The sequence below is a fragment of the Cherax quadricarinatus genome, chromosome 45 (assembly GCF_038502225.1).
Source record: "Cherax quadricarinatus isolate ZL_2023a chromosome 45, ASM3850222v1, whole genome shotgun sequence".
Taxonomy (NCBI): Eukaryota; Metazoa; Arthropoda; class Malacostraca; order Decapoda; family Parastacidae; genus Cherax; species Cherax quadricarinatus.
This window is the reverse complement of record NC_091336.1, coordinates 25,931,558-25,947,515: the sequence shown is the minus strand read 5'-3', so window position 1 is coordinate 25,947,515 and position 15,958 is coordinate 25,931,558. Positions and strand designations below refer to the sequence as shown.

Here is a 15,958-nt window from a genome sequence, read left to right as displayed (position 1 = left end):
CAAACCGGCCTTATCCTACCGAGGCATGGTGACTTAAAAAGAAAAACAAAAGTTTTTCTTTTTAAATTTAGTAATTTATACAGAAGGGGTTACCAGCCCTTTGCTCCCAGCATATTAGTCGCCTCTTACGACACGCCTGGCTTATGGAGGAGGAAGAGTAGGTGAAAATATGACCATTTTATGTATAATATTATGTTAAATTTTAATTCCCATTTAATGATCCCGGTCAAAATATATGTGTCTACCTCTTGTGAATGGCTTCATTACATAATGGTTGATGGCAGGTAAAATATTTGTCAGGAAACAGGACAAGTGTTTCCTGACACGGGTCTCAGTCATATGATGACCCACAGCTGGAGCTTTTGGTCATCTGTCTGAGGATTCCAGCTGGCTTACCCGTCCACCTCCTTAAGAATCATGGTTATCATTATAACTATTAGGATAATCCACTATTTAGTTGGGAATAGTTGATGCATCTTACTGCCAGGATAGTGCCCATTCAGTTTAATTTGTGTATGAACAAATTCATCAGTGCATTAAATATTATTTAAACTTTGAATTGCTTAAATTTTCATCACACTGGACTACCTTAAAATCACAAAATAAAAGTATAATAATCCTTGCGTTGGTTGAGTATTAAATCTCGTGTAACACTTTAGTATTGTGGAAAATTACATTTATCTGAATGTAACTAATTATGTACATAACAGTAAATGATAACAAAGATAATTATTATTTATCAATGTTACATAGACAAGTAGGAATTTGGGACACCTAGGTCGCAAAAATGTCCCCCTTCGATACCTACCACTGTCATAACCACAAGTTGCTCTGGACCTATTAATTAAATGAAATATACATACACCAGGAATACTGGTAAATATATAAATTTGTGGACTGTATATTAAAAATAATAAATGGTTATATATATATATATATACACAATTAAATAACAGAAGGAAAATATCGTGTCATTACGATTTCTTGAGTCGAGTCGAGTCATCTTAATATCACTCACCAATTTGACTGGATATTAAGTTGTATCATACTCAGAAAAACCTCACTGACTAAATTTATGAAAACACTGGCCAGAATTATACACAAATCTAGAGAGCTTATCTGAGGTTCCAGGAGCTGTCTTGTCCAGTCGTCTGATATCTCAAGTTATGCAGGAATGCATGTCCAACAATTTCGCCTCCTATTTGAGAGGTGTCAGCCCAATTTTAACCTCTAGAGCACGAAAATTCCTTCCCATTACACTAACCTTGTATCCAATTCAAAACCAAGATGGCGAGTCTCCTGTCTGCGCAGGCGCAGGTCCAGTTTCCCATTTTCCATAATATAATTCTTTTAAATACAGTATGGCCATCTATTTACATATAAATTACCGTATTTCCGGAAAATATATACAGTATTTTCCACAAGTATATTTCCAAAACGTTTCGTCTATATAGTAGACCTCTTCAGTCGAATACAGAAGTGACCAGAAGTGGAGACATCAGAAGCAGTGGAGAAGTCAATATGATGTGATCAGTCCATAATGACTCTTTGTCTTGGTTATTTTACGCCTGCTAGATCATCTGCTAGATCGTCTGGGAGATAAGAGATAGCGCTGGTTGGGAGCCTCGTGTAGCAGGGTATCTGGGTTCAGTACCAACCTGACACCAGCACACAGGTGAGTCTCTAGCGCTCTCTCCACCTCAAGGTGGCTCCTATACACCGTTGATGGGCTCTTGGTAGAAGGAACTGAGCCTGTGCTTCCCTTCATTGTAATAATATATATAAATTACACTGTATATATGGCCAACTATATAGCCCAAAACCAATTTGAACCTCGACTAGGTAGTAAACATTAGCTTTAAAAGTTGAAAGCCCATCAGAAGAGGCGTCCAGTAGCAATTACACAATGACGAATTTCCCAAAACTCACCAGCAGCCACAAATAATTGTATCGAAACCAAAATTTTCATTTTCCTAATTCGATAAAATTAGCAAATTGGCACCTGCACAGCCCAAAATCCTCATAAACCCTTTTCCAAGCAAGTCACGACGGCGTTTAACTTTGACAGTGATCAGAAGAGGCACCATGCCCAGCCCTTCTAGGGTAGGGTAGGTGCCTGAGCCAGAACTTGTAGCTCACAGGACTGTCATTCCATTAGCCCCCTTGGGGCGGGGATGGCAGACCAGAGAGGCCTAGTTTCTCCTTACGAGCCCCGTGAGGGCGGGGAATTTGGCTAGGCCTGGAGCTAGTTAGTTCCAAAGATGAGGGGGGTATTTTTACCTCCTCCAATGGCAGACTTAGGTCTCTGACACTCTCGACAGGGTGCCAAGCCAGGCCACCATTTGGAAAAGACCCGGGCTGGGAGAATACCGGCGAATCAGAAAGGAGAAGGCATTCCTTGGTAATTGCTCTGAAACCACTTTGTTTAGTAAAGCTTGTTTGCAAATTGAGACATACGCAACAATGCAAATTTTGCTTTGAGCAGAACACACAATCAGAAGATTATTATTATTATTAAAGATTCGCCGGTATTCTCCCGGCCCGGGCCTTTTCCAAGTGGTGGCCCGGCCAATCAGAAGATGTATTGTCTAGTTATCGCACAGATTCCAAATATTCCAGGTTTATCTGCTATGTTATTAAATTGGCGAATTTGCATTTACAGAGCCTAACCTTGAGAGTATTATACTTCTCATAATAAGTATCAGTCATTAACGACACAATTTATTCTAATAAGGCATATTCAAGATATTTCAAGGAAAGTAATAATGCATATTAAAAAATAAAATTGGTACGTTGCCAGGACCCCAATGGAAATAAGTCACTCTGTCTGAGTTTTTTGGGTTATCCTAGGTTCTCTACACATATGCTGCTATGTATGATAATTCTATGTAACTGTATTTGTGTATACCTGAATAAACTTACTTACTTACTTACTTACACACTCCAGAATAAATTCCAGCGTTGTCCTGAACAGGACACGTCAGGGTTAAACGCAGAAGCCGATCAGAAAAGACTTTCTCTAGTTATTGCAACGATATCAAAATAAAAATGGTCTACATAAATTAGACCTGAATGAATATGTACATGTCAACAGTTGCATGAACCTCCATAATTACAGTCCATCTTTGTTGAAAATTTGAAGGCTATTGGAAGAGGCAAGTTATAAACGATACCCGCACAGGAAATAAATAAAAGTATCTGCCAGTTACTTAAAGGTACTTCTTGGGGAACCTAAACATAAAGTGGATTTTACAAAGCCCTTTACCAGTTCGATCTTTCTCACAAAGTATAAGATACATAAGTTTTAAAACCAGTCACACACACACACACACACACACACACACACACACACACACACACACACACACACACACACACACACACACACACACACATGTGAAGTTAATGAGGAGAATTAACTCAGATGAGGACCAGGCAGGACTTCAAAGAGACCTGGACAGACTGGACACCTGGTCCGGCAAATGGCTTCTCGAATTTAATCCTGCCAAATGCAAAGTCATGAAGATAGGGGAAGGGCACAGAAGACCACAGACAGAGTATAGGCTAGGTGGCCAAAGACTGCAAACCTCACTCAAGGAGAAAGATCTTGGGGTGAGTATAACACCGAGTATGTCTCCGGAAGCACACATCAATCAGATAACTGCTGCAGCATATGGGCGCCTGGCAAACCTGAGAACAGCATTCCGATACCTTAGTAAGGAATCGTTCAAGACACTGTACACCGTGTATGTCAGGCCCATACTGGAGTATGCAGCACCTGTTTGGAACCCGCACTTGATAAAGCACGTCAAGAAACTAGAGAAAGTACAAAGGTTTGCGACAAGGTTAGTTCCAGAGCTAAGGGGAATGTCCTACGAAGAAAGATTAAGGGAAATCGGCCTGACGACACTGGAGGACAGGAGGGTCAGGGGAGACATGATAACGAGATATAAAATTCTGCGTGTAATAGACAAGGTGGACAAAGACAGGATGTTCCAGGGAGGGGACACAGAAACAAGAGGCCACAATTGGAAGTTGAAGACACAAATGAGTCAGAGAGATATTAGGAAGTATTTCTTCAGTCATAGAGTTGTCAGGCAGTGGAATAGCCTAGAAAATGACGTAGTGGAGGCAGGAACCATACACAGTTTTAAGACGAGGTTTGATAAAGCTCATGGAGCGGGGAGAGAGAGGGCCCAGTAGCAACCGGTGAAGAGGCGGGGCCAGGAGCTAAGACTCGACCCCTGCAACCACAAATAGGTGAGTACACACACACACACACACACACACACACACACACACACACACACACACACACACACACACACACACACACACTCACATACATACATACATTCACACGTTAATGTAAAAGTCTCTCATAGCATAGATTTAGAACATAAGTATATTATTTTAAAAACTTGAAACATAAGCTTTTGTATGCATAAGCTTTTGTACTCACCTATTTGTGGATGCAGGGGTCGATTCACAGCGCCTGGCCCCGTATTTTCACTATCCTGCCAAATGAGTGTTAGACGGACACCTATGATGGTAGGAGTATTGGTGTTTTTTTCTGTCTCATAAACAAACAAGATAACACGTATATCTTGCTACTTCTACTTACACTTAGGTCATACTACATATACATACACAAGTATATGTATACACACTCATCTAGTTTTCTTCTATTTTCTCTTAATAGTTTATGTTCTTATTATTTCTTTTCATCTCGATGGTGAAGTGGAATAAATTTATATTTCGTTCTGCTTCAGATGGTGACTAAGACGGCCGTGGGTGTGGGAGTGAGTGTGGGCGTGAGTGTGGGCGTGGGGGCGGTGGCTGTGTGGTGGGTGTGGCGGCAGCGTTCTGCTCAACATCTTCAGTTCATGTGAGACTTTTTTCAGTGAATCTCTTCTTCGATACTCTGCTCTTCTTTTTTTGAATACAAGATTACTGATAATTTCTATAGTAACTGTACATACAAAATTACGTGGAGACAATGAGGAAGAGGATCAGAAAAATACAATTTACACACACACACACACACACACACACACACACATATACATACACACACACACACACATATACATACACACACACACACACACACACACACACATATATATATATATATATATATATATATATATATATATATATATATATATATATATGTCGTGCAGAATATGTAAAACTGGTCAATTAGCAAGAACTCATTTAAAATTAAGTCCTTTCTAAAATTTTCTCTTATACTTTTAAAGATATATTTTTGATGCAAAAATTTATAATTTTGCACCAAAAGGAACTTAGAAAACTTACCTAACCTTATTATAACAAACGCAATTTATTTTAGCCTAACCCAACTAAATATATTTTAAATACGTTTACAGTAATTTAATACTAAACAAACACAATCAAATATATTTTTTTCGTTAGGTTCAGAATGATTTTGGTGAAATTATTGCATACACAAATTTTCACTTGTCCTATATGGCAAGATCGCAAGTTCTGCCTATTCGGCACGACATATATATATATAATATATATATATATATATATATATATATATTATATATATATTATATATATATATTATATATATATATTATATATATATATTATATATATATATATATTATATATATATTATATATATATATTATATATATTATATATATGAATGTGTAAATTCAAGAATTATGTGGATTAAAGTAAAGGTTGGATGCGAGAAGTGGGTCATAATAAGCGTGTATGCACCTGGAGAAGAGAGGAATGCAGAGGAGAGAGAGAGATTTTGGGAGATGTTAAGTGAATGTATAGGAGCCTTTGAACCAAGTGAGAGAGTAATTGTGGTAGGGGACTTGAATGCTAAAGTAGGAGAAACTTTTAGAGAGGGTGTGGTAGGTAAGTTTGGGGTGCCAGGTGTAAATGATAATGGGAGCCCTTTGATTGAACTTTGTATAGAAAGGGGTTTAGTTATAGGTAATACATATTTTAAGAAAAAGAGGATAAATAAGTATACACGATATGATGTAGGGCGAAATGACAGTAGTTTGTTGGATTATGTATTGGTAGATAAAAGACTGTTGAGTAGACTTCAGGATGTACATGTTTATAGAGGGGCCACAGATATATCAGATCACTTTCTAGTTGTAGCTACACTGAGAGTAAAAGGTAGATGGGATACAAGGAGAATAGAAGCATCAGGGAAGAGAGAGGTGAAGGTTTATAAACTAAAAGAGGAGGCAGTTAGGGTAAGATATAAACAGCTATTGGAGGATAGATGGGCTAATGAGAGCATAGGCAATGAGGTCGAAGAGGTATGGGGTAGGTTTAAAAATGTAGTGTTAGAGTGTTCAGCAGAAGTTTGTGGTTACAGGAAAGTGGGTGCAGGAGGGAAGAGGAGCGATTGGTGGAATGATGATGTAAAGAGAGTAGTAAGGGAGAAAAAGTTAGCATATGAGAAGTTTTTACAAAGTAGAAGTGATGCAAGGAGGGAAGAGTATATGGAGAAAAAGAGAGAAGTTAAGAGAGTGGTGAAGCAATGTAAAAAGAGAGCAAATGAGAGAGTGGGTGAGATGTTATCAACAAATTTTGTTGAAAATAAGAAAAAGTTTTGGAGTGAGATTAACAAGTTAAGAAAGCCTAGAGAACAAATGGATTTGTCAGTTAAAAATAGGAGAGGAGAGTTATTAAATGGAGAGGTAGAGGTATTGGGAAGATGGAAGGAATATTTTGAGGAATTGTTAAATGTTGATGAAGATAGGGAAGCTGTGATTTCGTGTATAGGGCAAGGAGGAATAACATCTTGTAGGAGTGAGGAAGAGCCAGTTGTGAGTGTGGGGGAAGTTCGTGAGGCAGTAGGTAAAATGAAAGGGGGTAAGGCAGCCGGGATTGATGGGATAAAGATAGAAATGTTAAAAGCAGGTGGGGATATAGTTTTGGAGTGGTTGGTGCAATTATTTAATAAATGTATGGAAGAGGGTAAGGTACCTAGGGATTGGCAGAGAGCATGCATAGTTCCTTTGTATAAAGGCAAAGGGGATAAAAGAGAGTGCAAAAATTATAGGGGGATAAGTCTGTTGAGTGTACCTGGTAAAGTGTATGGTAGAGTTATAATTGAAAGAATTAAGAGTAAGACGGAGAATAGGATAGCAGATGAACAAGGAGGCTTTAGGAAAGGTAGGGGGTGTGTGGACCAGGTGTTTACAGTGAAACATATAAGTGAACAGTATTTAGATAAGGCTAAAGAGGTCTTTGTGGCATTTATGGATTTGGAAAAGGCGTATGACAGGGTGGATAGGGGGGCAATGTGGCAGATGTTGCAAGTGTATGGTGTAGGAGGTAGGTTACTGAAAGCAGTGAAGAGTTTTTACGAGGATAGTGAGGCTCAAGTTAGAGTATGTAGGAAAGAGGGAAATTTTTTCCCAGTAAAAGTAGGCCTTAGACAAGGATGTGTGATGTCACCGTGGTTGTTTAATATATTTATAGATGGGGTTGTAAGAGAAGTAAATGCGAGGGTCTTGGCAAGAGGCGTGGAGTTAAAAGATAAAGAATCACACACAAAGTGGGAGTTGTCACAGCTGCTCTTTGCTGATGACACTGTGCTCTTGGGAGATTCTGAAGAGAAGTTGCAGAGATTGGTGGATGAATTTGGTAGGGTGTGCAAAAGAAGAAAATTAAAGGTGAATACAGGAAAGAGTAAGGTTATGAGGATAACAAAAAGATTAGGTGATGAAAGATTGAATATCAGATTGGAGGGAGAGAGTATGGAGGAGGTGAACGTATTCAGATATTTGGGAGTGGACGTGTCAGCGGATGGGTCTATGAAAGATGAGGTGAATCATAGAATTGATGAGGGAAAAAGAGTGAGTGGTGCACTTAGGAGTCTGTGGAGACAAAGAACTTTGTCCTTGGAGGCAAAGAGGGGAATGTATGAGAGTATAGTTTTACCAACGCTCTTATATGGGTGTGAAGCGTGGGTGATGAATGTTGCAGCGAGGAGAAGGCTGGAGGCAGTGGAGATGTCATGTCTGAGGGCAATGTGTGGTGTGAATATAATGCAGAGAATTCGTAGTTTGGAAGTTAGGAGGAGGTGCGGGATTACCAAAACTGTTGTCCAGAGGGCTGAGGAAGGGTTGTTGAGGTGGTTCGGACATGTAGAGAGAATGGAGCGAAACAGAATGACTTCAAGAGTGTATCAGTCTGTAGTGGAAGGAAGAGTTTAAAAACTGTAGTGTAAAGCACCCTTCTGGCAAGACAGTGATGGAGTGAATGATGGTGAAAGTTTTTCTTTTTCGGGCCACCCTGCCTTGGTGGGAATCGGCCGGTGTGATAATAAAAAAAAAAAAAAATAAATATATATATATATATATATATATATATATATATATATATATTGTAGTTTCTGAAGTGATATACCAGTATAGATAGTACTTTTCATTTATTTATTTTTTCCTTGGTAGAGTCACCTACACCAAATTTGTATTTTGTATACTTTTGTATTTAATTATAGATCATTGCTTTCTAACTACTTGTTTATCTGTGGCTCCTCCAGGTGGGAAGAGGTGGGAGAGGTGAGTGAACTGACCATCTACCCACTCAAATCAGGTCGCGGTGTCAGTGTGAATAGTGCCCAGGCCACCTCTTACGGCCTGGCTCACGGAAAACTTGAAGACAGGTTAATTCCCACTCATACTCTTGTTGATTGTTAAATGCGAATTGATTAGTTTTCTGGGTCATTTTTGGTCACAGACCTAACCGCTTGTCTTACTCATGCGTCATGATTAACTGTCTGAGAAAGTTTACTCGTGTATACTCTTATCTGTTTTACGGCTGTTTGCACCTTGGTCTGAGTGACCATTGTTGGAGATAGCGGTTTTTCATCAGTCCCGCTCAAGTCTCCGAGATATAATGTGTTTATGTAAAGGAAAACATTAGCACTAACACACAACTGCGAAACAACACACCTCCCATGTTACTGTTACAGAAAAAAATACATTTCCAGACTTCTGTAATCAAGGGTTACAGTTATTTATATTTGAAGAAGGAAAGCACAATATGCCTGGTTGCAACGAGATGACCTAAGTTATAATACCAGAATGTTCAGATATCACCAAGAAATGTTCTCCTAGCTTAAGGTCACCAACACACTGACTGGTTAGAAGCCAGGCAAGAATAAGTGGACGGAGGATCAAGCCTCCACCACTACTCGGGCTGAATGACCCACTCGGGTTCAGCCCTTAATAAAATACGACTCTTGGCGCCTTATAAACTGTCATCAAAATAGAAGAATGAGACACTTGTGCAACATATGGGAATCTTTATCGAGGAAATGGTTCGCCACACAGTGGATTCATCAGTCTGCAATGGACTGAAAAAGCCACTGGCTGGCGAAACGTTTCCAGAATATTGCCAAATGTTACCCAAGTTTCTTATTTATCAACATGTCGGTATTTTAAACCAATTGTTAAAACTATCTTAGAAATTTGGTATCGCCTCGCACTCTGATCAAATGACAAGATGTGCTGAATTAGTAAATTTTATGTAAGCCCATTGGAAATGTATTTATATTTTTTAGGTCTATGAAAGCAAACTATTCTGAAATGTTTATATTAACATCAAAATGGTATACAATACCGACAGGTTGTTAGGTTAGACACATATGCAACAGTTAGACAACTTTATTCCGAAACTTTATTCGCTTGATCTTCAGATAGTTCCTGACTATGGAACTGAACTTCTCCAGGCTGAGGGACTGACAACCTCAAATTCTACGACTTTAAGGGTGATGGACTGATTACATCGTCTTCACATCTCTACTGTTCCTGCCTACTTTCTGTATTCGACTGAAGAAGCCTACTGTGTAGGCGAAACGTTTCGGAATAAAGTTGTCTAACTGTTGCATATGTGTCTAACCTAACATGTTTATATTAAGAAATTAAAAGTTACGACTAAAGTTTTGATTATATCTAAACACTTTAGTGTAGCAAGCACTTAAGTGTAGACAACAGAAGTGTATCATACACTGGTGGATGGTACACAAATGCTGTAAACACTGGTGGACGGTATAAACATAGGTCTCACATTAATGCCTTTTTAAACGGACTTAAAAACATGAGATAAGTGCTGAGTTTATATTTTTACTTGTGACTCGGCTTGTCAGAGTCATGACATGGTTGCTGGGAGCGTGCAATACGTGATTCATCATTCACAAATATATATATATATATATATATATATATATATATATATATATATATATATATATATATATATATATATATGTATATATGTACTTGTATCCCTTGTCTATCAGACAGTGCTGACTCACACACCCGCTTCCCGACACCCAAACACTTGAGATTCGCTTTCCATGCAATTCTGCAGTATAGTGTGGCGCAGTGTTAGACGAACCTTGACACTAATATTTAACTTCTGAAGTGTCTAGATTGACCATTCATGAGTTCCACTTTGTCACCTTCGAGGTGACTGCCTAAATGGTTGACGATCGTCCATAATTACCTAAAGATTACAAATCAATCTGAAAATTTATCATTTTAAAAAATATTTCTACCAGCGCATTTAGGTAAAGGAAAATACTTTTTATACTTTAAAGTTGATAGGGATATTCCACCTAAATCGGACTTAGATCATTCGCTGCCTGACCACGGTAGAGTGCGGTTGTGCTCTGCACCCCTCTGCTATTTGTAGGCGAGCTCCCTTGTCAGTTACCTGGCTGCAGCGGTGTGAAGTGGTGCTGTCACGCCTCTGTTAACAACATAGGTGCACTGTGATTCTCAAGATGGTGGTTAGTCTGAGACGCAGGATAAATACTGTAGGCATTGAGCTACTTAAAGGAAGGATAACGCCTAGTTCTGAGCAAGTCTTATTGCCAAAGATCATCCGGGAGACACATGGCATACAAGATAGTGACTTGTATGGTGTAGCATTAAACGGAGGCCAAAGAATTTTCGTCAAACTGCTATCAGCTACGGTTTATGAATCGTTAGTCACCAGGTTTCAGGACTTAAGTCTTAGCGTCACACCAGCGGTCAGTGTAAGAATGATAGATGTTTCACGGCATTATACGTGGATCAAGTTACGCAACGTTCCCTTTGAGGCGGACGAGGCAGATATAAGGAAAGTTTTTGAGACATATGGGACGGTGCATTATGCTCAACATGGTACGTGGGCGGCAGGGGCCTATGCTGGTTTTCTAGAGGGTTCTTTCAACCTCAAAATGCCTTTGAGGCACCCAATACCATCCTATGTGTATCTACAAGATTTCAGGACGCAGGTAATGGTAATGTACCCAGGACAACGACGTACATGCCGCCTATGTGGTGAGTATGATCACATAGCGGCGACCTGTGACAAGCGAAGACGTGTGCCTGGACCTGTGGTGGACGTCGCAGTCCCTGCTTCAAAGGTGGCAGGTGAGAAACAAACATCGGATGGAGGGCGTGGTGTTTTGTGGAGCGAGATAGTGGATCGGGCACACAGGACTGGCGGTGAGTTGGAGTCCCTCCCCCAGCTGCCTGATCAGGTATCGTCTCCTGTGGATAAGGAGGAGCAGCAATTACAGGAGAAGGTTCTTGACATTGAGGAGGAATTGGTGGAGGTGTTGAAGACTGTCACCGCCAGAGAGGGACGTTACATCTGAGCGAGGTGTCATCGGAGAGCCGTCGGTTCCAGAAAGTCGGAGACATAATTTGGGACGTGATGGTGGTTTGGAGTCGTCCGTTGAATCATTAAACCATTCTCAGGTAGAGGTGGAGGTTCATCGAGAGGCAACATCTGACCAAAACATGTGCAACATAACTGTCACGAGAAAGAGGGCGGCTACATCAGATTCTGATGACGTCCTTACGCCTGCACAAAGGCCTGGGAAACAGACTGAGGTGAAGTGTGAAGGTAGTGGTGTAGGTGGTGGTAGCCATGATAGGAGGCACCAGAAGAAGGGGGGAGGGAAAGAGAACACTCTGAAGGTGTCAAACTTAAATTCAAGCTCTGGAGTTGTAAAGAGTGATGAGAGGAAGCAGGGGTGGAAACTTTAATAGGCCTTAGGTGTATGTCTGTAAATGTTAATGGGTTATGTAGCGGTATGAAGAGAGATTGGTTTCGTAATTTCCTGAATAAATCTAGAGTGGATGTTGTGTTCCTGCAGGAGCACAATTTTAAAGAGGGTAGGGTGTTGGAGGTGGCAGGATTTCGAGTAGTTACCCTGCCATCTCCCCGTCTAAAAGGTGGTGTGGGAATTTTAATAAGGGAGACAAGCCCGTTTGTTTTGCAGAGAAGCGAGGGAGGAGGGGGAGGGAGGGTGTTGCATGTGGATGGGTGGTGGATGGGTAAGCGTGTCTTTTGTGAGTGTGTATGTGCCGGCAGAAAATAACATAAAGGTAAAGAATGATTTTGTGTGTTAGGATCTTGTGTTTTTCTTAAGTGCACTGCAAGAGGTGGCAATAGTTGGTGGGGACTGGAATAGTGTAACCAGGGTGGCTGATGTGGACCCAAAAGGGGCTGGATATATGTCTGTGACTCTTAGGGATTTATTAAGGGATGTTAGGTTACGTGATGCCTTTGGGGGGGCGGTGTGGGAGACTGAATATATGTTTGTTAGGAGTGGATATGCTGCGAGACTAGATAGAGTGTACCTTTCTCAGGGAGTGGATGTGAAATCTTTCAGTACTGTTGAGGCTACAATGTCAGATCATAGGGCAGTGGTGGTGGAGGTTGCGTGGGGGACGCTCGCGGACATATATAGAAGATATTGGAAATTAAATATAAGTGTGTTAGGTGATGAGGAGAGGTTGGAGGGGTTTTCAGTCCTATGGAGGGAGCTTAGTGTGGAAGAACAGGGAGTAGATGACATTGTGACATGGGATAGTGTTGCAAAGGAAAGGATTAGAAAGTTTTATGTGAGAGAAGGAAAACGTATTAATAATTTAAAATGTGGACTGGCTAACTATTTAGAGGATAGGTTAAGAGGTTGCTATGGGCGGGGGGTGGGTGGGAATAATTTTCCTATGGATGAAATAGCTGAAACAAAGGGGAGGTTGAGGGTGTTGCAAAATGTAAAGTTTCAAGCTGTAAGGGTGCAGGCAGGGGTGGAAGAAGTGCTTTGGGGCAACAAGCTGTCAGCGTGTGTTTTGCGGCATCAAAAGCAAAGGCAGGCGGTGACAGCTATCCCATGTTTTGAGGTAACGGAGATGGTTGGGAATTATAGAGCAGGGCAGGAGATACGAACCACGTGCGTATGCGGAAGGGGATGTGTGCATATGCGGAGGGCTTGGTAACTTGAAGAAGTACTGTACAGAAGATGAGTTCTAGTGTTATGGGTATTGATAAAGGGGGGAAACGTGATACCCAGATGTTGCACATGTGGCGTTACTGGACAATGTGTGTACGTATGTGACGTGTAATTTAGGAAATAGTGATAGAAAGGCTTTAGGTGGGCCTATTAGGGCAGAGGAAATAGAGAATGCGTTAAGGGGAATGAGGAAGGGAAAAGCGCCGGGTATTGACGGTCCCCTGGTAGAATTTTATTTACAACATTGGACGTTAATAAGGGGATTTATAGTTAGGTTATTTAATCGTATGAAGGAGAAGGGTAAGTTGGGGGAGAAGCAGGTAACAGCAGTTGTAGTGTTGGTCCCGAAGATCAAGGGGCAGCCCAGCCTTCGGGAGTGCCGAGCCATATCACTGATGTGTGCAGACTATAAGGTGTTTGCAAAAATTTTAGGTAATAGGTTCAAATGTGTTGTGGGAAGGGTCGTGTCAAAATCTCAGTTTGGGTTGCCAGGAAGGTCGATGATTGAAGGACATGGGATACTGAGAAGTTTTGTGGAAGCTAAGGGTGGGGATGGAGGGGCGGCTTTGTTGGCTCTAGATTGGCAGGGAGCATATGATACAGTGGAAAGGGGAGCTTTGCAGGTTATACTTAGGAGACAGGGTTTTGGGGAGGAAATAGTCGAGTGGGTAAATACGTTGTACAAGGGGTCGAAAATGAGGATACAGATTAATGGGTGTATGGGGAGGGAAATTGCAATGGGTAGAGACCTTGGACAGGGATGCCCCATGTCCCAAATATTGTTTGCGTGTTTCCAGGACCCCTTTTATAGAATGGTTGACCGAAGCTTGTGTACGCCATGTGAGGGAAGTGTGGGGGGAGGGAGGGCCTGGCTGGGTTTAATTGGATATGTTGACGACACCACGGTTCTCATTCGTGAAGGGATGTCAATGGGAATGTTGGACGAGGTTGTGCAATTATTTGGAAGTGCCACGAGTATGCAGGTAAATAGTGCGAAGTCGAGGCGCATGGGGTTGGGTTCTTGGGTGGGGGTGTGGGGGGGAGATGTAATGTTGTTAAAGAATGGGCGGTGTCTTTAAAGATTTGTGGTATTATTTATAAGGATGACATGGTTGCGGCGCGGGAGGAAAACTCGGATAGGTTATTGGAAAGGATCATGGGGCGTCTAGGTGTTCTGAGACCCCAGCACCTAACTCTTATACAGCGAGTGATAGTCGTAAACATTTTATTGTATAGTAAGATTTGGCATGTTGCAGCTGTGTTCCCAATTACAGGGACAGCGATTGCGGGGATTCTAAGACGGGTGTACAAATTTTTGTGGGGTTCACGTTGTGATTGGTTACGGAGGGAAGTTGTAATGTTACCTGTAAGTCAGGGTGGGTTGGGGTTGATGGATTTGAGACGGAGGGCTAAATGTGTGTTTATTAAATGGGAAGTGTTGCGTGAGGGTGTGAACGCAGGGCAGATGGGAAGGATACACGACAGGCTGGGTATGTGGTATCGAGGAATGGAGTTGAGGGAATGCGAAATCGTTTTGAGGGATGTGATGTTGGTTAGGGAACTGAGAAAGTTCGTATAAGGGTTTTGTGTAGGTTACTTGTAGGTAGGTGCGTTGTCCCAGTTGAGGGTTTGTTCCCCATGTATGCATGGAAGAGTATTTGGTTTAGATTTAGTAAAATGAAGTTAAACCCTCGGGCGCGTGAGGTGATGTTTCGTTTTCTGCATGGGATCCTTCCGTCTGGTGAGATACTACGAAACAGACAGGTTGTAGAGGATGGGGGGTGTGGTATCTGTGGAGGGGATGAGACAGCGTTCCATGTAGTTTACTTTTGTGAAGGGCTAGAGGAGGTTAGGTGCTGGTTAAGTAGGTTGGTACAGAGGGTGGGGGGCCGTGGGGTGTCGGTTTTGCGTGCTTTAAGTCTAGATATGGGTGGTTTAGACGAGGGTGTCATAAGAGCTTTAGATTATATCATGGTAGATTATATATATATGTCGTGGGTGATGAGGGGGAGAGGGGACATTGAGGAGAGAAGGAAGGTTCTTGCGGTAACGTTCTATCGTACGATGTGTCGTAACAGAGATTTGTATGGGAGGAGGTGGGATCAGGCTTTCTCAGAGGGGTATAGAATGCTAACGTTAGGGATTCTCGTAAATCTGTGATTGATAATGAGTGAGTGAAGGGGTTTTCATAAGTTGGAGGGAGTCAGGGGGTCACAGCGGGCTCGCCTCCTTGGGGGTTGGGGTCGTGAGAGTGTTGTGAATGTGGGTTTGGAATGGTTTCCTGGTTTTCATTGAGACTTTATGGCAGCCAAATGTGGATGTAGAGCTCAAGGTCTCGTTATGTTAGATATAAGACTTTTCAGAATGTAGGTATAATATAGTAGATTTTTTTATGTATAATTTTGATGTGTATCAGTCTTGTATGACAAGATTCTTGAGTAATAAGTTCTTTGCGACATGAAGTGTGTTTTAGTTTGTATTTATGTTACGTGCTGGGTTTTTGCATGATGAGATATATACTGTTTTGCTTTGTGCATACAGTGCATCTGATTAATGTGATTTTGTGAAATTGTTTGTGTGTACGTGTGTGTGTGGGTGTGTGTGTGTGTGTGTGTGTGTGTGTGTGTGTGTGTGTGTGTGTGT

At 41.3% G+C, this 15,958-nt stretch overlaps 1 protein-coding gene across 2 annotated transcripts in view; it reads left to right on the top strand.

Moving 5' to 3' along the window:
* The first annotated feature begins 1,655 nt into the window (after nt 1-1,655).
* LOC128694877 (mitochondrial amidoxime reducing component 2-like) overlaps nt 1,656-15,958 on the top strand; it is a 40,924-nt gene continuing 26,621 nt past the window's right edge. For both annotated transcript variants that reach the window (XM_070094377.1, XM_070094376.1), the window contains exons 1-3: nt 1,656-1,675; nt 4,773-4,888; nt 8,561-8,683. In XM_070094377.1, the coding sequence (XP_069950478.1) occupies nt 4,773-4,888; nt 8,561-8,683 (239 nt within the window). In that variant the 5' untranslated portion in view covers nt 1,656-1,675. The remainder of the gene's footprint in view (nt 1,676-4,772; nt 4,889-8,560; nt 8,684-15,958) is intronic.